Source organism: Leucopleurus acutus (assembly GCF_964270905.1).
Source record: "Leucopleurus acutus genome assembly, chromosome: 2".
NCBI classification, from domain to species: domain Eukaryota; kingdom Metazoa; phylum Chordata; class Mammalia; order Artiodactyla; family Delphinidae; genus Leucopleurus; species Leucopleurus acutus.
Genome location: NC_139143.1, coordinates 155,879,060 through 155,905,134, shown reverse-complemented (window position 1 = coordinate 155,905,134; position 26,075 = coordinate 155,879,060). Strand labels below are relative to the sequence as shown.

Sequence of the window (26,075 nt, the reverse complement as noted above, 5' to 3'; positions counted from 1 at the left end):
GAAGGACTTTTTAAAATCTTTAATATAATAGGTCTTATAAATCTCCAAGAGAACAATACAGTAAACAACACTGGCCAAATTTATTCGAACATGGATTCCTTTTTTCAAGGACCATCTGGTGCAGTTAGTAATTTGCAAAACATATTTTCAGAAAGGTAGTACAGATCAGGGATTGGAAACTAGGGCCTATTTTTGTAAGCCTACAAACTAAGAATGATCTTTCCATATTAAAAGGTTATTTAAGGGACTTCCCTGGTGGTCCAGTGGCTAAGACTCCATGCTCCCAATGCAGGGGGCCCGGGTTTGATCCCTGGTCAGGGAACTAGATCCTGCATGCCGCAACTAAGAGTTCACATGCTGCAAGTAAAATCCCGTGTGCCACAACTAAAGAACCTGCATGCCGCAACTAAGATCCCGCATGCTGCAACTAAAGATCTTGCATGTAGCAACGAAGATCCCACGTGCCACAACTAAGACCCAACACAGCCAAATAAATAAATAAATAAATATTTTAAAAAACGTTTATTTAAAAAAAAATATATGGAAAAAGAAGAGATTGTATGTGGCCCCGAAGGCCTAAAATGTTTACTATCCGGCCTTTTAATAGAAAGTTTGCTAACTCCTGGTATACATTATTCACTGAAGAAATTTCAATAAGCTGCTATATCCAAAATGACTGTAAAGTCTTACTCCAGGGAAAATGTCTATACCCAGAAAACAGGAAAGCTAATAAAGTTCCTGAGAAATAATCAAGAGAGAAAAGAAAAAGTTTCCAGATTAAAAAAAATAGAATCTGAAAATAAAGCATATGATGCACAAAGTTTATCAAGTCATAAAAGATGAAAAAAGATTATTCATCAGTGCTAGAGAGTGAACTTTTTGAGGAGAGCAACTTAATGAGCTTCACATCCCGGTACCCAGTATAGAACCAGCACATTATAGATGCTGATCTGAACTTAAATGAAATTCTGAAATACTAACACCAGGGACAATCCTTTGAAATTGAAGGACCATATTAAACTTGAAGGCTATTTGATTATATGAAATTACAGAATACATCACAAAGTTTTCACAGCTGAAAAAATACTCATTTTAAAAGATAGATATATTCACAAAAATACCTATAGCTGGTTAAGATAAATCAGGATGTTGGGTTTATGTTTATCATTAGGGAGAGCTAACCTTTGCTCCCCTACAAAAATGGCTCTGGACAAGAAGAGTAAGGGAATCATGGGGCTCATTCAGTAATGTTTATCTTTCATTTCTATCAGTGTATTAACTACAATTTGCTTTTTATTTTGAGTCCCCTCAAAATAAACTCTGTAAAACCAGAAACATGTTTTACATTATCTTTAGGGTTTGAATCTATAATGTAGGACTTTAGTATACAGTAAATAACAATAACATTTCAGATTTATGCATGAAAAACCAAGGTAACACTACTGATAAGCACTTAACTTTGACATGAAAATCTATTCATTTTTAGCCATAGAGAAACATTAGCAAGAGAAAGCGCCCTCAGAAAGTTCACTTTCTCTATTCCCCCCATATAATAGAGACCACTTAGAAAGTGAAAGGAACCTGAAATATCACCAAAGTTTGAAACTTGTCACACATGAGAATCAAAATTATGCTTTACAACAAAACAAAAATTCTACTTTTGCCATCTCTATTCAAGATTATACTGGAGGGTCTAGCGAGGGCAATTAGTAAAGAAAATGAAATAAAAGCCATCCAGATTGGAAAGGAAAAAATAAAATGATCTCTAATTATAGATGACATGATCTTGTACATAGAAAATCCTAAGGAATCCACAAAAACAGAGTACAAGTGCTGCAAGGTTTCAGGATATAAGATGAATATACAAAAATTGATCGAATTATTATACACTAGGAATGAAAAAAGCTGAACATGAAATTAAGAAAATTCAATTTACAATAGCATCAAACATAATAAAATATTTAGGAATAAGTTTAACCAACAAAATGCAAGATACTGAAAACTATAAAACACTGTTGAAACAAACTGAAGAAGACCTAAATAAATGGAAAGACATCCCATGTTCAAGATGAAAAGACCTAATATTGTTAAGATGGCAATACTCCCCAGATTGATCTCAGATTCAGTGTAATCCCTATCAATACCCTGCTGGCTTCTTGGTAGAAACTGACAAGCTGATCCTAAAATTCATATGGAATTCAAGGGACCCAGAACAGCCAAACCAACTTTTAAAAAGAAATTCCAAGTTGGAGGACTCACAATTTCTGATTTCAAACCACAGAGCTACAGTAACTAAGACAGTGTGGTAATGGCATAAGGATAAATATAGAGATAAATGAATAGAATTAAGAGTCCAGAAATAAACCCTCACATTTATGGTCAACTGATTTTCAACAAAGATACCAAGACAATCAAATGGAAAAGAGTCTTTTCAACAAATGGGACAACTGGTTACCACATGCAAAAGAATGAAGGTGGACCTCTTCCTCACACCATATACAAAAATTAACTCAAAAATTAATGAAAGACCTAAATATAACTGTAAAACTTTAAAAAAAGAGTAGGCATAAATCTTCATGATCTTGAATTAAGCAATGGTTTCTTAGTTATAACACCAAAGGCACAAGCAACAAGCGAAAAAAATAAATTGGACATTAAAATTAAAAACTTTTGTGCTTCTAAGAATACCATCAAGAAAATGAAGAAAACCATAGGATGGGAAAACAATTTTGCAAGTCATATATCTGACAAAGGACTTGCATCTAGAATATATAAAGAACTCATATCCAGTAATAAAAAGACAAATAATCCATTTTACAATGGACAAAATTAGAACAGATTTTTCTTCAAAGAAGGATAAATGACCAATAAGCACATAAAAGGTGCTCAACCTGGGCTTCCCTGGTAGCGCAGTGGTTGAGAGTCCGCCTGCCGATGCAGGGGACACGGGTTCGTGCCCCGGTCCGGGAAGATCCCACATGCCGTGGAGCGGCTGGGCCCGTGAGCCATGGCCGCTGAGCCTGCGCGTCCGGAGCCTGTGCTCCGCAGCGGGACAGGCCACAACAGTGAGAGGCCCGTGTACCGCAAAAAAAAAAAAAAAGATGCTCAACCTAATTAACCATCAGGAAAGTACCAGTCAAAACCACAATGAGATACCAGTCCACACCTACTAGGTCAGCTATAATAAAAAAAGATAAATAATAAGCATTCGATGTAGAGAAATGAGAACCCTCATATACTGCTTGTGGTTATGTAAAATGGTATAGCCCCTTTAGAAAACAACCTGGCAGTGCCCCAAAATGTTAAACATAGAGTTACCATATGACCTAGCAATTCCACTCCTAGGTATATTCCCAAGAGAAATGAAAACATTCAGTCCACAAAAAAAACATGTACACAAATGTCCATAGCAGCACTGTTCATAATAGCCAAAACACTGAAACAACTCAAGTGTTTGGTTTGTGAATTATATTTCAATAAAAAAATATAAAAATAAAAATCCTTTCTACTTATAAAGAGAAAAAAGTAAATTTAAAAATCTTTAGGTTTTGAACGTTTTAATAACCAAAACTAGTTTAAGAACCATAAAATTCAAATAACACTAATCCATATTTCATAAAATATGTTCCCTGAAACACTTTTCTCCCGTAAGATGTTTCACAAACAAAAGTAAGGGTTGTGTGGTCAATTAAATTTGAGAGACTTAGCATAAAGATTCATGAAGTATATTATTTAATAAATTGTGTAAAGAAGTCCTGTAAGAAACGTATTCAACTTTGTTTAATCCAACTTTCCCTAAGTATAATTGACCAGGGCAACTCATGTTACCAAATTCCTATTAACAATGCAAAAAAATAGTATTCCATGGTAATTAATTTGGAAAAAATTTGTCTAACCTATAAGTCTATGGCATAACACACCTTGTACTTCCATTATCCCAGCACTTAATAAACTGTAATGCAATTGTTTGTCTATTTATTTCTCTATATTCCCCACTAGAATGTAGGCTTCTTGAGAGCTGGGGCCTTATATATTTAGTTTGCCTTTGTTTCCCCAGGTCTGTAAGTATTTGTGAATGAATAAATGGACTAATAAACAAATGCATGGTAGAACAGTGACTCAATGAAGATACAACCTACTTTCTCTTCTTTGCCTAGCATAATTGCATCAACCTAGTAACTGAGAGAATAATGGGGCGCTCATATGGGCAATGATAAGATGGGTAATATGCAGAGGTGGCAGGTGGAGAAGACAGCTAGTATGGTAGGTAGATTTGTTTCATTGAACAAATAAGTAAATAGAGAATACCAGGAGCCAAGTTTTTAACTGATAGAGAAGGTATTTACAAACATGGGAATGGCGAAGGCCTGAAAGAATCTGAGGTATACTGGAATTGGTGCTATCATTGTGAACTCATGGTTTTATAACATATATGCACAGATATAGAAATACTTATAAATGAATATGTGTGTGAATACATATATACACATATATACATTTGCTGTTTACTGAAAATACCTAGAAGCAGCAATACCCCAGTAGCAATGAGTACTGAGTGCCTAATCTTGGTTTCTAAATACTGTCCTTCACTAAGAGGAACTAATGCTTCTTGGAGAAATGACTGATTCCAGGGCCAGATCAGAGAAGTATAAGCTTTCTTGTACTTGAAATATTTTATTATGCCAGATAGTAAAGAAATGCTCAGTGAATGATGGAATCATGTTAAAAGGACGGAAACAGAATGGATTTCTACTTTCAGTCATGATAGAGTAATTGTTACCAAACTTGCCCTCCTACCATAAAGACCTAGAAAACTCAACAAACTATATGAAATAAAGTCCTCAGACAATGGACAACAGGCAATGAAAAACTGTGATTCAGAAAAAGAAACAAACAATGTGAGCTCCACGGTTGTCCAGGCTTTCTGCCTGGAGGGCTTTGTGAATAGCAGTACAGGGAAGGGAATCCCAAGCAGAGTATGACAGTCAGCTGATCCAGGAGACAGAAATCAGAGTTTAGAGAGGATTATGCAGTTGAGACATGCAAGGAAGAGTGCTAGAGGACAGAGGTTCCCCTGAGTCTGGCTGAATACCCCTAAACTATGCATGCATAAAATGAGACTCTATGAAAGAAAATAAAAATAATAAAAAATAAAAACAACAAAGAGAAAGTTAAAAAAAATTTTTTTAAGTGGAAAAAAAAGAAAAAAAAATGAGCCCCTATGAGAACAGTCAAAAAACAACTAATAGGAGGATGTGACATAGTTAGACATATATTTGGTCTCTGACCCCAGTTCTTGACACAGAGCTCCTAAATCCCTTGGAATTTCCTGGGTGATAGGAATGTCTCCTCCTTAATAAGGCAATTCTTGGCAGGATCCTGTATAACCTCAGGATGGGAGCCTTTTACCAGAAAGATCAAGCCCAGATTAGAAGCTTGGAATGTTCAGTCCATACCCTATCATCCAGGGAGGAGAGAGGGGCTGGAGGTTGAAATAATAATTGATCATGCCTATGTGATGAAGCCTCCATAAAAATCCCTAAACTATGGGGTTTGGAGAACTTCTGGTTTGATGACCACATCCACATGCCAGTAAAGTGATACCCCAAACTTCACTGGGGCAGAAACCTGTAATCAAGACACTTCTGGATCTTCATCTGGCTATTCATTTGTATCCTTTATAATAATATAGAATATAAAAATGATATATTCTATTCTATTCTATATTATATTCTATTATTCTATATTTATAATAATATACAATATCCTTTATAATAAACTGGTAATAGTTAAGTAAAGTGTTTCCCTGAGTTCTGTGAGCCATTATGGTGAATTATTGAACCTGAGGAAGGGATCACGGGAACCCTTAATTTGTAAACAAGTCAGTGGTTAACCTGATGACTGGCGTCTAAAGTGAGGGGCAGTCTTGTGGGACTGAGCCCTTAACCTGTGGGATAGCTAGTGTCAGAACTGAACTGACTTGTAGGACACCCAGTTGGTGGTGTCCACAGAGAATTGGAGAAGAGCTTGGTGTGGAAAACCCACACATTTGGTGTCAAAATATTGTGAGCAAAGAAACAGTTTTCCTTTAGAGGAGCTTAACAATTCTCAGAGCTCACACAAGACTGGATGATATTCTAGTTGTTGTTTTTTTATATCTTTATTGGAGTATAATTGCTTTACAACGTTGTGTTATTTTCTGCTGTACAACAAAGTGAATCAGCCATATATATACATATATCCCCATATCCCCTCCCTCTTGCGCCTCCCTCCCACCCTCTCTATCCCAACCCTCTAGGTCATCACAAAGCATAGAGCTGATCTCCCTGTGCTATGCCGCAGCTTCCTACCAGCCATCCATTTTACATTTGGTAGTGTATATATGTCAATGCTACTCTCTCACTTTGTCCCCGCTTCCCCTTCGCCCCCAGGGTCCTCAAGTCCATTCTCTACGTCTGCGTCTTTATGATATTCTAGGTTTGACAAGCCAAAATGAAGAGACCTTGTTGAACAGCTAGGGCATACAGTAGAGAGTCAAGAAGGGCCATACTTCAGTGGTAGGGCTAAACTATACCTAAAAGACCTAGATCTTCTAGACCTTCCCTACAAAGCTTAAAAACAAGTCTCAAATAAATCAATCTTATTTGCAAATAATTTAACTGCCTATCAAAACTAAACTCAACACTTCTTATAGGAAGAAGACAAAATCCAAATACTCAACAACATAACATTCACAATGTCCAACATCCAATCAGTTACTAGAAATGTGGAAAAGCAAAAACACTCTGACTTAAACCAGGAAGAAAAATTTCAACAGATACAGATCCAAAAATGACAAGATATTGAATTAGCAGACAAGAACTTTAAAACAGACATCATAAATATATTCAAGGATCTAAAAGAAAACATGAAAATGATGAGAGAAATGGAAGACATTTAAAAAGCAACAACCGAAAAGATCTTCTAGAGCTAGAAAATATAATACTTGAAATGAAAATTTTCCTAAATGGAATTAGACACTGCAAATTAAAAGTTTAGACATTGATTAATGAACTTGAAGACACAGCAAGAGAAACTATCCAAACTGAAGCACAGGGAACAAAGTTTCAGTTATGCAGGATGAGTAAGTTCTAGCAATCTAACGTACAGCATGGTGACTATAGTTAAGAATACTATATTGTTTTCTTGTGTTTTTTTTTGCGGTACGCGGGCCTCTCACTGTTGTGGTCTCTCCTGTTGTGGAGTACAGGCTCCGGACACGCAGGCTCAGCGGCCATGGCTCATGGGCCTAGCCGCTCCGTGGCATGTGGGATCTTCCCGGACCAGGGCACAAACCCGTGTCCCCTGCATCGGCAGGCGGACACTCAACCACTGCGCCACCAGGGAAGCCCCTATACTGTATACTTGAAATTTACTAAGAAGGCTGACCTTAAGTGCTCTCACCACTCACATAAAAAAAAGGAAAAGGGAGCTATGTGAGTTGATGGGTATGTTAATTAGCTTGATTGTGATAATCATTTCACAATGTATACATAGAGCAAAACATCACACTGTACACCTTAAAATTATACAATTTTTTTGGGTCAATTATACCTCAGTAAAGCTGTAAAACAAAACCAACAAAAACAAACTGAAGTACAGAGAGAAAAAGGATGGGAAGAAATTAACAGAGCCTCAGTGACCTATGGGACAATATCAAGTGGCCTTACATGCATGTTACTTAAGTCCCAGAAAGACAGCAGGAGAATATTTGAAGGAATAAGGCTGAAAATATTCCAATCTGATGGAAGCTATAATTCCACAGATTCAAGAAGTTCAATGAATTCCAAGCAGGTTAAACCCCAAAATCCAACAAGACATACCATATTCAAATCACTGGAAGCCCATGATAAAGAGAAAAATCTTAAAAACTGTCAAAGAGGGACTTCCCTGATGGCCCAGTGGTTAAGAATCCATCTTGCAATGCCGGGGACACCAGTTTGATCCCTGTGGAACTAAGAGCCCACATGCCACGGGGCAGCAAAGCCCGCACATAGCAACTACTGAGCCCGGGCACCACAACTAGACAGAAGCCTGCGCACTACAATGAAAAGCCCAGATGCCACAACTAAGACCCGATGCAGCCAAAAAATAAATAAATATTTTTTAAAAAAAACTGTCAAAGGAAAAAAAAAAGACATTACATACATGGGGAAACAAGGATAAGAATGACTACTGACTTCTCATCAGAAACAATGCAAGAACTAACACAACATTGTAAATCAACTATATTCCCTTAAAAATTATAAAGAAAAAGAAACAATGCAAGAAGATAAGTAAACAACAATGTTAAGTGATGGGGGAAAAAAAGAACAACCTAAAATTCTATACTCAGCAAAATATCTCTCAAAAATGATGGTAGAAAAATAGTTTCAGAAAATGAAAGCTTAGAGAATCATTGCCAGCAGACCAGCACAAAAAGAAATATTAAAGGAAGTTCTTCAGGCTAAAAGAAAATGATATGAGATAGAAACTTAGTTGTACACAATGACTAGAACTAGAAATGGTAAATATATGCATAATTATGAAATATTTTCTCAGTAAAATTTACTTATATATAATTGACTGCTTAAGCAAATATAACAACAACATATTGTGGGGTCTACTATATATATAGTAGTAAAATGTACAACAATAGCACAAAGGATGGAAGGGAGAAATGTAAGTATGTTTTTGTAAGTTTCTTACATTAAAAGTGAAGTGCAGGACTTCCCTGGTGGTGCAGTGGTTAAGAATCCACCTGCCAATTCAGGGGACACGGGTTCAAGCCCTGGTCTGGGAAGATCCCACATGCCGCAAAGCAACTAAGCCTGTGTGCCACAACTACTGAGCCTGAGCTCTAGAGCCCACGAGCCACAACTACTGAGCCCGCGTGCCACAACTACCGAAGCCTGCGCACCTCGAGCCCGTGCTCCGCAACAAGAGAAGCCACCACAATGAGAAGCCCGTGCACCGCAACAAAGACTGGCCCCTGCTCGCTGCAACTAGAGAAAGCCCATGCACAGTAATGAAGACCCAATGCAGCCAAAAAAAAAATAATAATAAATAAATAAATACATACATAAATAAAAATTCTTTAAAAAAAAAGTGAAGTGGTAAATCATTAGAGAAATGCAAATCAAAACCACAATGAGGTATCACTCACACCAGTCAGAATGGCCATCATCAAAAAATCTACAAACAATAAATGCTGGAGAGGGTGTGGGGAAAAGGGAACCCTCTTGCACTGTTGGTATGAATGTAAATTGATACAGCCACTATGGAGAACAGTATGGACGTTCATTAAAAAACTAAAAATAGAACTACCATACGACCCAGCAATCCCACTACTGGGCATACACCCTGAGAAAACCATAATTCAAAAAGATACATGTACCACAGTGTTCACTGCAGCACTATTTACAATGGCCATGACATGAAAGCAACCTAAATATCCATTGACAGATGAATGGATAAAGAAGATGTGGTACATATATACAATGGAATATTACTCAGCCATAAAAAGGAACAAAACGGAGTCATTTGTAGTGAGGTGGATGGACCTAGAGTCTGTCATACAGAGTGAAGTAACTCAGAAAGAGAAAAATACCGTATGCTAACACATATATATGGAACCTAGAAAAATGGTACTGATGAACCTAGTGGCAGGGCAGGAATAGAGACGCAGATGTAGAGAACGGACTTGTGGACACAGGGTGGGAAGGGGAAGCTGGGCCGAATTGAGAGAGTAGCACTGACACATATACACTACCAACTGTAAAATAGATAGTGGGAAGCTGCTGTATAGCACAAGGAGATCAGCTTGGTGCTATGTGATGACCTAGAGGGGTGGGATGGGGAGGGTGGGAGGAAGGCTCAAGAGGGAGGGGATATATGTATACACATAGCTGATTCACTTTGTTGTACAGCAGAAGCTAACACAACACTGTAAAGCAATTATAATCCAATAAAGATGTAAAAAAAAAAAGTGAACTGGTATGATATTATTTGAATGTAGATGTAATGCATTAAAATACCTATTATATATAATGCAAACCCAAAAGCAACCACTAAGAAAAAGAGTGAAGAGATACAGTTAATTGGACAAAAGAAATAAAATGGAATACTAAAACAATAACAATATAAAGACAGAAAAGGGGACTTCTCTGGTTGTCCAGTGGTTAAGACTCTGTGCTTCCACTGCAGGGGGTGTGGTTTCGATCCCTGTTTGGGGAACTAAGATCCCAACATGCCGTGTGGTGCAGCCAAAAAATAAAGACAGAAAAGATGAAAAAACAAGGATGGATTGTGTAAATAGAAAAACAGCAAAATAAGAGTCTAAAACCCAACTGTATCTATAATTACATTATATATAAATAGTAAAAATTCTAAGGAGCCCATTTGAAAGTCAGAGATTGTCAAATTGTAGGAAAAAACAGACCACAACTATGTATTATCTTACAAGAGATGTAGTTTTTAAAGACATAGATTTAAAGTAGAAGGAAAGAAAAAGGTATACAATGCAAATACTAATCAAAAGATAGCTTGGCTACCTTAATATCAGATAAAATAGACTTCAGAGCAAAGAATACTGCCAGAGATAAAGAAAAACATTTCATGGCTATAAAACGATCAATTCATCAAGAAGATATAATAATCAATGTATACACATTTAATAACAGAGATTCAAAATATGTGAAGCAAAACCTGACGGGGATGAAAGGAGAAACAGGCAAATCCATAATTACAGATAGAGATTTCAACACTTCTTCCTTAGTAATTGACAAAACAATTGAACAAATTAGAAAAACTAGGGAAGAGAATTCCCTGGCAGTCCAGTGGTTAGGACTCTGCACTTCCATTGCAGGGTGCATGGTTTCAATCCCTGGTCAGGGAACTAAGATCCCACGAGCCTCACCGTGTGGCCAAAAAAAAAGAGAAAGACTAGAAAAGACCTGAATGCGAACCAACTTGACCTAACTGACATTTATAGAACACTATTCTCAACAACAGCAGAATACAAATTCTTTTCAGGTGCACGTGAAACATTTACCAAGACAGAAATCACATAAAATATGCTCTGTGATCACAGTAGAATTATATTAAACCAATAACATAAAGATATCTAGAAAATCCCCAAATATTTGGAAATTAAATAAAATACTTGTAACGACTCATTGGTCAAAGAAGAAATTACCAGGGAAATTAAAAGCTATTTTGAAGTAAATGCTAACTAAAATACAATATATCAGAATGTGTGGGATGCAGTTAAAGCAGTGCTTGAAAACAATTTAGAGCTTTAAAGATTTATATTCTAGAAAAAGAAAGGTCTAAAAATCAATCATCTGAGTTTCTACTTTAAGAATCTAGAAAAAGAAGAGCAAATTGAACCCAAAACAAATAGAAGAAAGGAAAGAAACAGTAATAGTAACAGAAATCAATGAAATAGAAGATGGACAATCAATAGAAAAAAATCAATGACACCAAAAGTTGATTCTTTGAAAAGAAAAAAAAAAAGAGGGAAAAAACCTATAAATAATATCATGAATGAAAGAATACACAGCGCTACAGATCATTACAGACATTAAAAGAATAACAGGACACTAAACAATTGAAATCATCCAACCTACCTCTTCAAAGGAATATTTTTCTACAGTGTGAAGAGCATCTTGTGTCTCATTCCACCCTCCAATAGAATAGATGCAGTCATTGAGTGCAGCCACCCCAAGATATGCTCTTCTGGTTCCCATTGGAGGAAGTGGAGACCAACGCTTGGAAAGTGGATCATAAACTTCAAAAGAACGAAGCTCTATTCCTTCATTGCTGATGCCCCCAATCACATAAATTAAACCTGGAAATGGAATATTTTTGCTCAGATGCTATAGAAAATAGGATACAAATAATTATAAAAAGTAATAATTGTGATTTAAGTTTGCTATCTGATATTATACTTAATGCAGGGCTTACAATATTCTTTTAAGAGAGAAAATTGACTTCTGTCTAGTTTATCACAGCTCTCATTTAAGCATGTTACAAAGAATTAGGGGTATGAATTTAAAGTGGCATTGAAGGGCTTCCCTGGTGGCGCAGTGGTTGAGAGTCCTCCTGCCGATGCAGGGGACACGGGTTCGTGCCCCGGTCCGGGAAGATCCCACATGCCACGGAGCGGCTGGGCCCGTGAGCCATGGCCGCTGAGCCTGCGTGTCCGGAGCCTGTGCTCCGCAACGGGAGAGGCCACAACAGTGAGAGGCCCACGTACAATAAAGTGGCATTGAATTTTCAAAGAACTTAATGATGCTATAACAAAACAATTTGTCAGACAAGGATTTCTGATCTTATTGTTTGCTTAATGATCTCAAGTTCCAGATCCACTGCTACCACATATAGGTAAAAAAGGATGGGGAGAAGGATTTGTTCCCCCTTAAAAACTGTCATACACTTAAACTGGGAATGACATGACCCTGTTGGTGACAACCTAACGGTTGCTCAGACAGACAAAATGAATTTAAATTAGAATAGTTTATGGCTAGATTAAGGTATCAGATACTGTACAGTAGACTGTAATTCACAGAGTTCCTTATTAAATTTAACTGAAAATAATGGTTCTGACAATCAACAATTATTTTTTTTGAGTATCTACTGTTGTTCCTAGAGGTCTAAAGTGAGAAGTTATAAGGAATGGCATTTTAAAAAAATTTATTTATTTGGCTGCACAGGGTCTTAGTTGCGGCACACAGGGTCTTTGTTGCCGCGTGTGGGATCTTTGTTGCGGCATGCGGGATCTTTAGTTTCAGCATGCGGAATCTAGTTCCCTGACCAGGGATCGATCCCATGCCTCCTGCATTGGGAGTGCAGAGTCTTAACACTGGGCCACAAGGGAAGTACCAAGGAATGGCATTTTAAGAAACATGAGCTAAATGTTAGTAAACTTGGGTTCTAGCTCCAGCTTTGCTAGTAACCAACTATGAGAAAAGACAACTCACAGCCTCCTGATCTTCAGCTTCCTCATCTAAAAATAAAGGGGTTGAAATAGAGAATCTCCAAGATGCCTCTCTAGCTCTATGATTTTAGATGGGAAGATAAAAATAATAAATAAAAAACAATTAGAGAACACTATAATATTAAACAACAGAACATAGTCTGCACCATGTAATTTGAGTATTTAGCTGCTAGCAGAAATCTGAGAAGGTGCTCAGAAGGCAGAAAGAATTTCAGCTGGGAACAGAGCAGGCTGAATTGTCACATAACAATGGGCAGACTGCTTCCTACTCTACAGGTACATGTAAATCTGTTCTCCATTTCTGGACAGAGAATAAGGTTCTATTTGAGAGTGCTTATTAATTACCTCTCAGTGTATAATAGACAATTACAATTAAAATAACATCTGTATACCACTTTAATATGTAGTACAACATTTTTCAAATCTGTGATAGCATTATGTGTGTACTGAATCACAATGTATTCTATAAAAAAACTCTGAAGAAGCCTATGACACTATGAAGATTGTTTTTGATAATCTCTCCCTACTTAGAAATATATACTAAGGCCTACAAAGGAGAGAAAATAACAATAATGGATGACAGTTCAAATGCTTATTTTGCTAATTAGGTATTTTTGCCCATCTGGAATTCTTAATTCTAGCTTTGTTTATTTTGGGGAAAAAAATGATTATTTTGGCAATACAGAAATAAAGATATAAGAGGTTTAAAAATATAGGAGATTAGAAGCAGAATTTCCACACTGTTAGTGTCAATTATTCAAAACTAACAGACATAAAATATACTTTTGTGAAAATAAAGCCTCAAGCTCAAACAGTTTTTTTAAGAAATATATATTCAGGAAAAATATTTTATAAAGCAATTACCTTGCATTTCACAACACCCAAAGTAGTAGCGTGACATAGCCATGTTGCCAACTACTTCCCATTTATTTTCATCGGGATCAAATCGTTCAATGGTGTTCCCTATCTCAGCTCCAACCCAACCACCTGAAACCAAACAGAAAAATATTATTTTTGGAATAAAGGAATTTTATTTATGAAAAACACCTTGGAGGGACCTCCCTGGCAGTCCAGTGGTTAAGAATCCGCCTTCTAATGCAGGGGATGCTGGTTTGATCCCTGGTTGGGGAACTAAGATCCCACATACTGCAGGACAACTAAGCTCGCGTGCTCTAGAGCCCACACGCTATAGCTAGAGAGAAGCCCGCCGGAGTAACGGAAGAGCCCACACACCGCGATGAAAAGATCCCGCATGCCACAGTGAAGGTCCCGCGTGCCGCAACTAAGACCCGATGTAGCCAAATAAATACATAAATATTTAAAAAGAAAAACACCTTAGAAAACATCTAATCTGACAACTTTATATTATGGATGATTATCCTATGGACCAGAGAGGTTATCTGTCCAAGATCACATGAAAAGTTAGAATTTGATTGTAAGTAGAACTTGGGTCTTTTAACTCTCTGCCTAGGTTTCACAAGAGATCTTTTTTTTTTTTTTTTTTTTTTAATATTTGGCTGTGTTGGGTCTTTGTTGCTGTGCGCTGGCTTTCTCTAGTTGCAGTGAGCAGGGTCTACTCTTCATTGCGGTGCACGGGCTTCTCATTGCAGTGGTTTCTCTTGTTGTGGAGCATGGCCTCTAGGTGCACAGGCTTCAGTAGTTGTGGGACGTGGGCTCAGTAGTTGTGGAGCACAGGCTTAGTTGCTCTGCGGCATGTGGGATCTTCCCGGACCAGGGCTTGAACCCGTGTCCCCTGCATTGGCAGGAGGGTTCTTAACCACTGTGCCACCAGGAAAGCCCTCACAAGAGATTTTTTAAAAATAAAACAAAACAAAACCAAAAACTTCAATCTATTGCATAGGAAATACGGTACTTTGCAAAACAACTTTTTGAAACAACGTCTGTGTATTCAGAATGGTTATCCTAACCATGAAATTTAACTAGTCAGCTAAAATGCTCCCCTAGACATCTCATCTATATTTTATGTCCATCTCCTTCTAAGAATTCCATACTTGACAATATCTCCCAAGTAATATAATTTTGAGAATAAGAACTTTTAAAGCTAAAAAGACACAAGTTTGTTATGGGAAGGAAAATTTCTAAAGTAAGCAGAATTTGACTAAGAATTTAAATAATATTAGATATCCTTAAATTGGAGAGTGTAATTACCCAAAGCATAGATAGCCCCATAACACACACACACTCCCAAGCCACAGCGGGGGTGATTCATTGAAGCTACAGTTGTCCACTGTTTAGTAACTGGATCATAGCATTCAGTACAGTCAAAAATCATTGAATCCTTTTCACCTGAGTTAAATAAAAGAGACACATATGAGAAGATTTAGTAATACTAATAGCCTAGAACCACAATACAATATTCAGCAGCATTCTGTGTTGTCAGAAATTCAATTATTATGTCTGATTTTATACTATTCTTTAAAATTTATTTGCCCACCAAGTGTTATTTTGAATCCATAGCACTGTCATTTATTAAAGCCCACTTAATGAAGCAAAGTGGGCTATTATCTATTTCTAATTCTACCACCCAAACAATCCATGTAATTTTTGAGGATACAATTTGCATTTTAACACTTCTATATTTTCATAGTTTAGATAGCTGGCTCTGCTACAATTTGAGTTTTAATGCAATGCTTATCTAGCAACAAATAGAAAATGAAAAAAACATTTTTAAATACCACTTAAAATAGAATTTTAAAATATACTATACCTAGGAGTAAATCTAATCAAAGATTTATAAGAACTTTATAGATCTAGTTTATAAATTTTATTTAAAGTTTTAAATTAAGGAATATCTAAATAAATGAAGACATGTATCATGTTGATGAGTTACAAGTGTCAATGTAAAGATGATTATTCCCAAAATGATTTATAGATTTAATGAAATCCCAGTTTTTAAAAAACCCTTTCTTTCTTTTTTATTGTATTTAAATACACATAACATAAAATGTACCATGTAAACCATTAAGAATGCAGTTCAGAAAAAAAAAATGCAGTTCAGTGATGTTAAACACATTCATATTGTTGTACAGCCATCACAACCATCCATTCCCATAATCCTTTTCATCTTGTAAAACTGAAACTCTATACCCATTAAACAATAATTCCCCATTCTCTCCTTTGCCAGCCCCTGGCAACGACCATTATACTTTCTGTCTTTTTGGTTTTGACTACTCCAAGTATCTCATATAAGTGGAATCATACATTATTATTTTTAAAAACAGATTTGATAAACTAATTCTAACTTTTATATGGAAGTATGAAAGACCTAGAATAGCCAAGCACTCCCAAAAAGAATAATAAGGAAAGAGAAAATGCCCTATTAAATAAGCCTATCAGACTTAAAATAGAGCTTTAATAATTAAGATAGGAATAAACAGAGAGACCGGTAGGAAAGAAAGGAAATTCTAGAAACAGATCCACACATATATGATTACTTGGTATATGACATAGTTTGCATGACAGAGCAGTGGGGAAACAAAAACGCTGGGAATTGGTTATATATATGTGGAGAAAAATGAAACTGGTTCCTTACTAACACTATCCGTAAAAATTCAATTACAGGTGAATTACAGACATAAATGTAAATGGAAAAACTATAAAATTTTAGAAAACAGTAAAGGTATATATCCTCATGACTTTCCAGTAGACAAAGGATTTCTTTAAAACGATCTAAGAAACACTAACCATAAAGGGAAAAAAATAATAGAGTTGGCTACATTAAAATTAAAAACATTCATTTATCAAAAGACACCATAAAAAGAGTAAAAGATGAAGCAGAGGAGTAGGAAAATATATTTGCAGCACATATAATCTTATGAGGGCCTAGAATCCTGATGTATACGAAACTCTTACTGTGCAGAAAAGAGTTACCATAAGGCCTAAAACTGCCTATGGTTAGAAAGGCTTGCTCACAAGGTTGACCCTTACCTGGAGTCTGGGAACATGGCTAGTAAAAAGTTCCCTACACTGACATAAACTTTTCCCTAAATGATAACAGTGGCTTTTTGCAGTGGTGAAAATGTTCTGGAATTAGTGGTGATGGTTGTACAATTTTGTGAATATACTAAAAACCACTGAACTGTACACTTCAATGGTGAATTTTATGATATGTGAATTATATCTTAATTTTTAAATATAATACTTAGAATATTAACCCAGATATGAATGTATCTAAAAGGAAATAAACTATTGACTGTGATTATCTCTGGGTGGTATGATTATAGTATGGGTGATTTTTATTTTCTTTTTCATATGCTTCAGGTTTACCAAATTTTCTACAGCAAATTTGAATTACTTTGGTAAAAAAAATTTATTTAAAAATTATATATTAAGTAATATGTTAAGACAGTAATGTTTATAGTATTAATAATGGCTAGTAAAGTCATAGCAGTTTTTGTTTGTTTGTTTTTTGCTGTACGCGGGCCTCTCCCGTTGCGGAGCACAGGCTCCGGACGCGCAGGCTCAGCGGCCATGGCTCATGTGCCCAGGTGCTCCGCGGCATGTGGGATCTTCCCGGACTGGGGCACGAACCCGTGTCCCCTGCATCGGCAGGAAGACTCTCAACCACTGCGCCACCAGGGAAGCCCAGTCATAGCAGTTTTGACGGGCTCCCATTTGTACTTCTGTGGTATCAGGAAAGGGGATACATATATATGGAAGTGTCGCAAAGGACACTGTGACCCTAGGTTAAACTGGAGAGAGTTCACGCAATGCAACTGCCGAAATGTACATAAAAAGAACTATTAGAGTTCTAGCCAAAGATTATATAGAGTTATAGTCTTTATACTGACAGATGGTTATTGCTCAAAACTCTAATTTCTTTGTTAGGATTTTCAGATGCACCATGACATTTATTGATTTAATAAACAGTTTTTGAGTGATGATTATGTTCCCTCCAAAAGATAAAAATCAAATATTCCCTACATCTCTCTCATTTTAAACTGACGGTATCATAGTTGGAAAACAATAATATGATTTTTGATTTACAGCTTTCAGTATTTTAGAATGACCCATAGAAATAAAGCAAAAAAATTGACTGTAAAGGTTAGAGATGATCTACCTAGGCTGGTTGCTATAAAGACAAATTATTCAGAAGTAAATATTTATATCAAAGGTGTTAGTATTTATTTCTCTTTAGATCCCTCTCTAATAATTATTTCTCTCCCAAATTCAAATCCCCTTTTAATTTTATTCATTAATCATTTTAGAATTTATGGTAATAGTTTCAGAAAACACAGTGATTTTAATCAAGAAATATATCCCAATGTGTAGCTGACATGGTTTTTATACATCCCACTGCCCAGATACTTGGTTAATTTAAAATGATTCATACTGCAGCTCTCAGAATTAAAAAAATTTTTATCACAAATGTTGATCTAAATTTTGGCACCACATTTTCATTAAAACCAAACCTAAGTATTTGTCTTGTAATAAATTACCATGTCCCTCTGGTATAAAATATTCAATATCTTATGTTTCCTTTTTCTTTCATTCATTTACTCAATAAATATTTATTAAGCACAACTGTATCTGCATACACCCCATAGTATCTAGCAATATATATAAGGCATATAAGAATGCAGTCAACTTAGAGCTAGAGACTAATAAGGGAAATAAGACATTTTCATTATTACCTCCAATTGCGTAGACCATCCCTCCCAGAACTGCTACTCCCAGTCCACATCGAGCCTGATGAAGTGAAGACACAGTGGTCCAGTACTGGCTAAAGGTGTCAAAACGTTCTACACAACTGAGGGCTCTACTATCACTCCAACGACCCCCCTGCAACCGAGTATATCCACCTGAATAAAGGAAGGAAAGGAGGTACACAGCAAATCCCTTACTGCTAAATATGGAAATGGTAGTAACAAGAAAAATCTAGCCCTCTATGTCTAGACATTCAATATAACTACTGCATAGTAAGTAATAAGTGCTTTAGAGTCTGCCATATATACATCTATTATTCTTAAATGTGCCAGGTCCTGAAAGATTATGGCTTAAAATGCAATGAGGTCAACCACAATGTTCTACCACCTGGTCTTGGTTATAATCAAATGTTAGATGAAACATAAATCTAGGAACTGGTTATCTGTCTAGTTAGGAAGTTTCATTGTGACTTCTATTAATGTCTTTTTCAGTTAAATATAGTGAGTTGGGGCTTCCCTGGTGGTGCAGTGGTTCAGAATCCACCTGCCAATGCAGGGGACACGGGTTCGAGCCCTGTCCCGGGAAGATCCCACGTGCCACAGAGCAACTAAGCCCGTGCACCACAACTACTGAGCCTGAGCTCTAGAGCCCACAAGCCACAACTACTGAGCCTACATGCCACAACTACTGAAGCCCACGCACCTAGAGACTGGGCTCTGCAACAGGAGAAGCCATGACAATGAGAAGCCCGCGCACTGCAACGAAGAGTAGCTCCCACTCACCGCAACTAAAGAAAGCCCACGCACGGCAACGAAGACCCAACACAGCCAAAAAGTAAATTAATTAATTAATAATAAAAAAAAATAGTGAGTTGAAATCCTTCTTTGACTGCACATCCCATCATTAAAAAAGTTTAGCCAGCACTCAAAAATAACACATTTATATATTATAGTATATATAAAATTATACGATGACATACATACTAAAAATTATACTATACATAAAGTTTTTATATATAATAAATTATATTATGTATATAAATCTGAACAATCTATTGACATATATATCAAATATTGATAAGGTTTAATGCTATTTTTTTAAAAAAATGGAGGGAATTCTCTGGCGGCCAGTGGTTCCGACTCGGCACTTTCACTGCTGTGGCCTGGGTTCAATCCCTGGTTGGGGAACTAAGATCCCGCAAGCTGCGCGGGGTGGCCAATAAACTACACAACACTACACTACACTACACTACACTACACTACAATAAAATAAAATAAAAATGGAAAGGTTCATACGATATTCCTATGGGTTATCCTGCATATCCACACTTTGGAGACCACTAGTTCCTATCATCCCTAATGACCATCTAAGACGCTGTGAATAGTTAAAATGTGTGAGATTTATTTTCCTATTTCTCACAAGAATTCAAATATTTAATTTTTAAAGCAGTATATCTTAGGCAGTTATTTGATAATAATTGGGTCTATAAGAACCCAAAGATTTAAATCACAGAATAACAGATGTCAAATAAATAGCTATTTACTCTTAGATGTGTCCACTGTACTATATAAATACAATTTCTAAATCTGTAGCCTGTATGTGAAATTAAGTATGCCTATCTGACATACCTGCACACTCTGACATGTATGATAACAACAAAAACTTAAAAGGTTTTTATCCTGAAAATAATTTCTATTACTTTTTAAAAGGTTCTCACCTACTGCATACAGGTACTTTCTTGCTTTCTTCCGAGGTCGAACCTTAGATGTCTGCAGAAAACTAGAAAATTTGTTCTCTTTGGGAGATTTGCACACCTCACAGTACTCTTTCAAAAGTGTTTGCAATGCAACACGAAGATTAAAATCGGATATTCCTAAAGCAATGTTGAAAAAGATAATGTTTTAATCAATTTTTAAATAATATTGAAAAGACATGTTTCCATGAAAACAAAATACATTTAACAATCAAAAAATGAAAACTCATCATCAAACAATGGAGTATGTTTCCAACAATACCAAGTATTATTTTGGTACTAAAGAATATATACTTTCCTTAAATCAAAGATTGTTTTAAGAGGGCTTCCCTGGTGGCGCAGTGGTTGAGAGTCCGCCTGCCGATGCAGGGGACACGGGTTCGTGCCCCGGTTCGGGAAGATCCCACATGCCGCGGAGCGGCTGGGCCCGTGAGCCATGGCCGCTGAGCCTGCGCGTCCGGAGCCTGTGCTCCACAACGGGAGAGGCCACAACAGTGAGAGGCCCGCGTACCGCAAAAAAAAAAACAAAAAAAAAAAACATGCTTCATTAGATCCAATTTGAAAACACATGTATGAGGATCTCTAAACAAAGATGCCAAGTAAAACAGGAGCACAATTATCTAACAAAATGAAAAAATAAAATTGCCCAAAATTCTATACTTACAACCTGCTAACAAAAGGATATAAAATTATGTCATACACTTTGAAAATGATAGTCAAAGCAAGAAACAGAAGATTCTGGTCGGATGAGGTCCATTTCCTAAAAAGACTTTGAGCATGATTGGGTAGGTTATTCTGCTCAAGGGTGCTTAGCTGAAAAGATGAATTGGGAATGAAAGCCAACCTGTGTCCCACTTGGCAAGCTATAAGAACTGGCCTCCGTGAAAGGGCACTATCTTCTAATTTGCACAAAAGCACCACATATGCCAGTAAGGAACTGTCTCTAAGCCTTGTCTGTATGTCCAAAAAACAATATTGAGGAGAAAAGGTCAACTAACAAAATATTGAGAAGTCTCACTAGTAACGTAAGAATTTGGAGAAAGGGCAAATAGCAGATAAAAAGCAGAACTGAGAAGTCAAAGAACAAAACCATTAAAAGAAAAATCCTTTACAGGCCCATCGGTAAAGATAGGGAGGATCACCAGGGTTTGCCATTTAACAGAGCTCAGTGGTAGCCAAAATCCACAGTAGTGAGACACATCCTTGGCTGGGATAAGTAGGTCTTGAAAACAGATCAATACAGTAGTAGGATCTTACAAGAGAGACCTCGGAGCCCAGGCCCCCAAGCAAGGACCTCAGCCTTAGCAGATCTCTATTCTCTCACTACCTTATGCCTCAGGCTAGAAAGAAGTGGTGAGAACACAACACAGAGCCCTCAAATTTTACATGGGAGAAACAAAGTAGTTACACTAAGGTAGAAAGGGTGTCAAAGAGAATTATCAGAGCAAGCAGGTTTGAACAGAGTTGCCCAAGTTAAGAATGAGCAATGTATCATGAAAAAGCAATACAGCTATGTAAATATACCCCAGGAAAAAGAAGAGAAAGAGACTGAAGAATTCAGTCTGGAAGAAAACATTAGCCACACACAGAAACAGACTCCCCATACACAGGATAGAATTATTTAAGAATACAGATCCTATATAAAAAAAAGAACTCAAAGGCAAAATGAGACGCATCGTGAGCTTCCCTGGTGGCGCAGTGGTTAAGAATCGCTTGCCAATGTAGGGGACACGGGTTCGAGGCCTGGTTCAGGAATATCCCACATGTCGCAGAGCAACAAAGCCTGTGCACCACAACTACTGAGCCTGCACTCTAGAGCCTGCAAGCTACAACTACTGAGCCCCCGTGCCACAACTACTGAAGCCCGAGTGCCTAGAGCCCGTGCTCCACAACAAGAGAAGCCACCGCAATGAGAAGCCCATGCACCACAACAAAGAGCAGCCCCCGCTCGCCGCAACTAGAGAAAGCCCATGTGCAGCAACAAAGACCCAATGCAGCCAAAAATTTAAAAATAATAAAATAAAATGAGACGCATTGCTGAGGAAACAAAGTGAGAACTGAAATGACAATAGTGCAGAGTTAATAAATTGGAAACAAGAAACTCATCAGAAAAAAATCAAATTAGTGATTTGGAGTAAAGACTTGAGAAAACTGTGAATATAGAGCAAAAGACAAAATATTTTAACATTAGAAGATGATAAATATGAAAGACAAAAAAGTTCCAGTGAAAGGATGAAGACTACCAAATGAAACATTAAAAGTGTTCAGGAATTTCATACAGGAAAAATTTCCCAAAATGAAATTAAAGTTGAACCTTTGAAAGGAAAGGACGGGGACGTCCCTGCCAGTCCAGTGGTTGGGACTCCACTGTGTGGGGGCGTGGCTTTGATCCCTGGTTGGGGAGCTAGGATCCCGCAAGCCGCAAGGCTCGGCCAAAAAAAAAAAGGAAAGGGTATTTGATATAGTCTAAGGAAAAATGTCAAACTTTAACACAAATCAAGAATAATGGGGCTTCCCTGGTGGCGCAGTAGTTGAGAGTCCGTCTGTCGATGTAGGGGACACGGGTTCGTGCCCCGGTCTGGGAAGATCCCACATGCCGCGGAGCGGCTGGGCCCGTGAGCCATGGCCGCTGAGCCTGCGCGTCCGGAGCCTGTGTTCCGCAACGGGAAAGGCCACATCAGTGAGAGGCCCGCGTAACGCAAAAAAAGATAATTCTTTAGGCATCCAAGCAGAAACAGCAAGTCATAAAAAAAAAAAAAAGAAAACCATGCCTTACAAACTTGGAGTGGGCTGGGGGAATCATCATAAATTAAGAATATTATGCCCACCCAAATTTCTGTTAAATTAAAAAGCAATAGGCAGAACTTCTCAGATGTGAGAAAAAAAATCAGGAAATAACAGTTATCATGAGCCTTCCTTGAAAAAAATACTTAGTGATGAAATCCAACCGACCAAATGATGAATCGAAAAAGAAAGCTCAGGGCTTCCCTGGTGGCGCAGTGGTTGACAGTCCACCTGCCGATGCAGGGGACACGGGTTCGTGCCCTGGTCCGGGAAGATCCCACATGCCGCGGAGCGGCTGGGCCCGTGAGCCATGGCCGCTGAGCCTGCGTGTCCGGAGCCTATTGGGAGAGGCCACAACAGTGAGAGGCCCGCGTACTGCAAAAAAAAAAAAAAAGAAAAAAAAGAAAGCTCAGGGAATTCCTTGGCGGTCCAGTGGTTAGGACTCGGTGCTTTCACTGCTGTGGCCTGGGTTCAATCCCTGGTCGAGGAACTAAGATCCCACAAGCCCTGCTGCGCTGCCAAAAAAAAAAAAAAAAAAAAAGGTCAGGACTAAAAAGACTATCGTTAAAAAACTGGTAGAGAGCATTAAATCCACCTAAATACAGAGCAAAAGCACAGAGCTAGGGGAATCATGATTGAAAAAATTCTATGTAAAGGCTGTGTAAACCTTGAGGGGGGTAGGGAGAAAAATAACAATGCTAATTACCTCATTTTTCTTAGCAGAGAGTCTAAACTTTAAAATTGAAACACAAAATGAAACTGTGGTTTCACCTTTTAATGATTTTCATCTTTTGTTTTTAACTCTACAAAAACTTTTAATGAATATTTCTTGGGATAAAGAAACATTTATCTGAAATTAGTTATTACTTTAGTTTCTTCTTTGTTGATTTTTAGTGAGATTTAAATACATTTTTGTAGTATAAATAGTATGATAGAATGATTCTTATTCTTATAAATTTTTTTTTCTATCCATCCATGCAACCATACACCCACCTATCATCCATCCTCCTATACAGAGACATCTAGAATGATGTTTAATGAATGTTAATTATAACTGGCTATTTCTGGGTGATGGACTTGGGTGATTTGTTGTTTTTTTATACTTTATTACCTAAACTTTTTATAAGAGTATGTACCATTTTTGAAAAGTAAAATCATTCTCTAAAATGCAAGAAAAATATGTTATCATATACTAATAATATTAAATTGCCTGAATTATTCCTGTGGTAAATACAAAAAATATACACCAGGGGGAAAATCTACACATTTCACATAACACAATTTAACCATTTCAATTAAGTCTCTTGCTCCTTCACTGAATTTTGTGGTAGACTCTCATTTTTCTGTATAAATTGTCCATCTTTTCTCCAATATGATCAAAGAGATAAAGTTTCAAAAATAGTGAAACATATTAAGGTTAACTTTAAAAAAAATCCTCCATTTATTTCTCCCTTGCCTCCCTGCAGTTTTACTCCAGTAAAATATCTTTAGGTGAGGGGCTTCCCTGGTGGCGCAGTGGTTGAGAGTCCGCCTGACGATGCAGGGGACACGGATTTGTGCCCCAGTCCGGGAAGATCCCACATGCCGCGGAGTGGCTGGGCCCCTCCGCAACGGGAGAGGCCACAACAGTGAGAGGCCCACGTACCGCAAAAAAAAAAATATCTTTAGGTGATAACTATTAGGCAGTGCAAGTCTTAAACACTGTATTACAACACTAAAAAGCTGTAGGAAGACATGTCCCAATTCTAGGGAACTTTCCTTTGCTCCTAGCAGAGGAACTTTCCTTTAGCACTCTGTATCTGCAGCACTTGGGAAAAGCCAACTCAACCATGAAAGCCTTTGTTCCACTCCTAAATTCTCACATGATACATGCAAAAATGTGTCTGGATAATTTCTCTCTTCTTGTTTTACCATTTAAATACAGTCAGTCTTCATTTTTTGTGGATTCCTTACTTGTGACTACATCTACTCACTAAAATGGATTTGTAACCCAAATCAACATTCACAGCACTTTCCTCGTAGTTCACAGACATGCCACAGAGTGGCAAAAAATTTGAATCACCTAACATGCATGTTCCCAGGTGAGACTGAAAGAGGTGACATTCTGCCTTCTTGCTTCAGCTCTCACTATAAACAAGTGTCCTCTTCACACTCTATTTAGTGTCATGGTTTTCACATTTGTGTGTTTTTTGCTGGTTTTTTCACTGTTTAAAATAGCCCCCAAGCATACTGCTAAAGTGCTGTCTAGTGTTTGTAAGTGCAAGAAGGCTGTGATGTGCCTTACAGAGATAATGGATCAACAACATATAATATTAAATGAGGTAGTTCTGACAGACACACACATGAAACAAAGTTATGTACTGATCAGCTGACAAAAATGTTGTAACCAGAGGCTTGTAAGAACTTACCCTGTATTTCCCTAGGAACAATGGCTCAATATTTGCCAATTCAGTGTTCTTGGCAAATTTATAGAGGATAACTACCGTGAATAATGAGAACTGAATATATATGAATAATGAGAATTAACTGCATATACATTAATACAAGATATCACTCAGAAAAACCTACAAAATTCTGTTAACACTGTTAAGAATGGGAAAAAACTAAAAATCCACATTAAATATAATTCCTTCACAGAATTACAACTTTAATGCTAATATTGTATTTAATTCATAATAAAATATTTGTAATTCAGTCACATCCTAAATCTTCAGTGCATGACAAGAGTAAAACCTTCAAATCTTGAAACCAGGTCCAAAGTAGTTTTTAAAAGTAAATTTAGTTATAATTTTTCCAATATAAAGATAAAATTTATTTTATACTATGGTGAAAAGTATTTTCAAAGTTTAGAAC

General features: G+C 37.1%; 1 protein-coding gene across 2 annotated transcripts in view; it reads right to left on the bottom strand.

The window, feature by feature from the left end:
- Window positions 1-26,075, bottom strand: part of IPP (intracisternal A particle-promoted polypeptide) — a 40,391-nt gene that overhangs the window by 2,734 nt on the left and 11,582 nt on the right. The window contains exons 4-8 of one of the 2 annotated variants that reach the window (XM_082860425.1): window positions 20,403-20,558; window positions 18,673-18,840; window positions 15,188-15,325; window positions 13,883-14,005; window positions 11,649-11,869 (exon numbers count right to left, since the gene is read on the bottom strand). In XM_082860425.1, the coding sequence (XP_082716551.1) occupies window positions 11,649-11,869; window positions 13,883-14,005; window positions 15,188-15,325; window positions 18,673-18,840; window positions 20,403-20,558 (806 nt within the window). Of the gene's footprint in view, window positions 1-11,648; window positions 11,870-13,882; window positions 14,006-15,187; window positions 15,326-18,672; window positions 18,841-20,402; window positions 20,559-22,633; window positions 23,738-26,075 lie in introns of those variants that run through there. The other variant, XM_082860426.1, reaches the window with a different exon arrangement.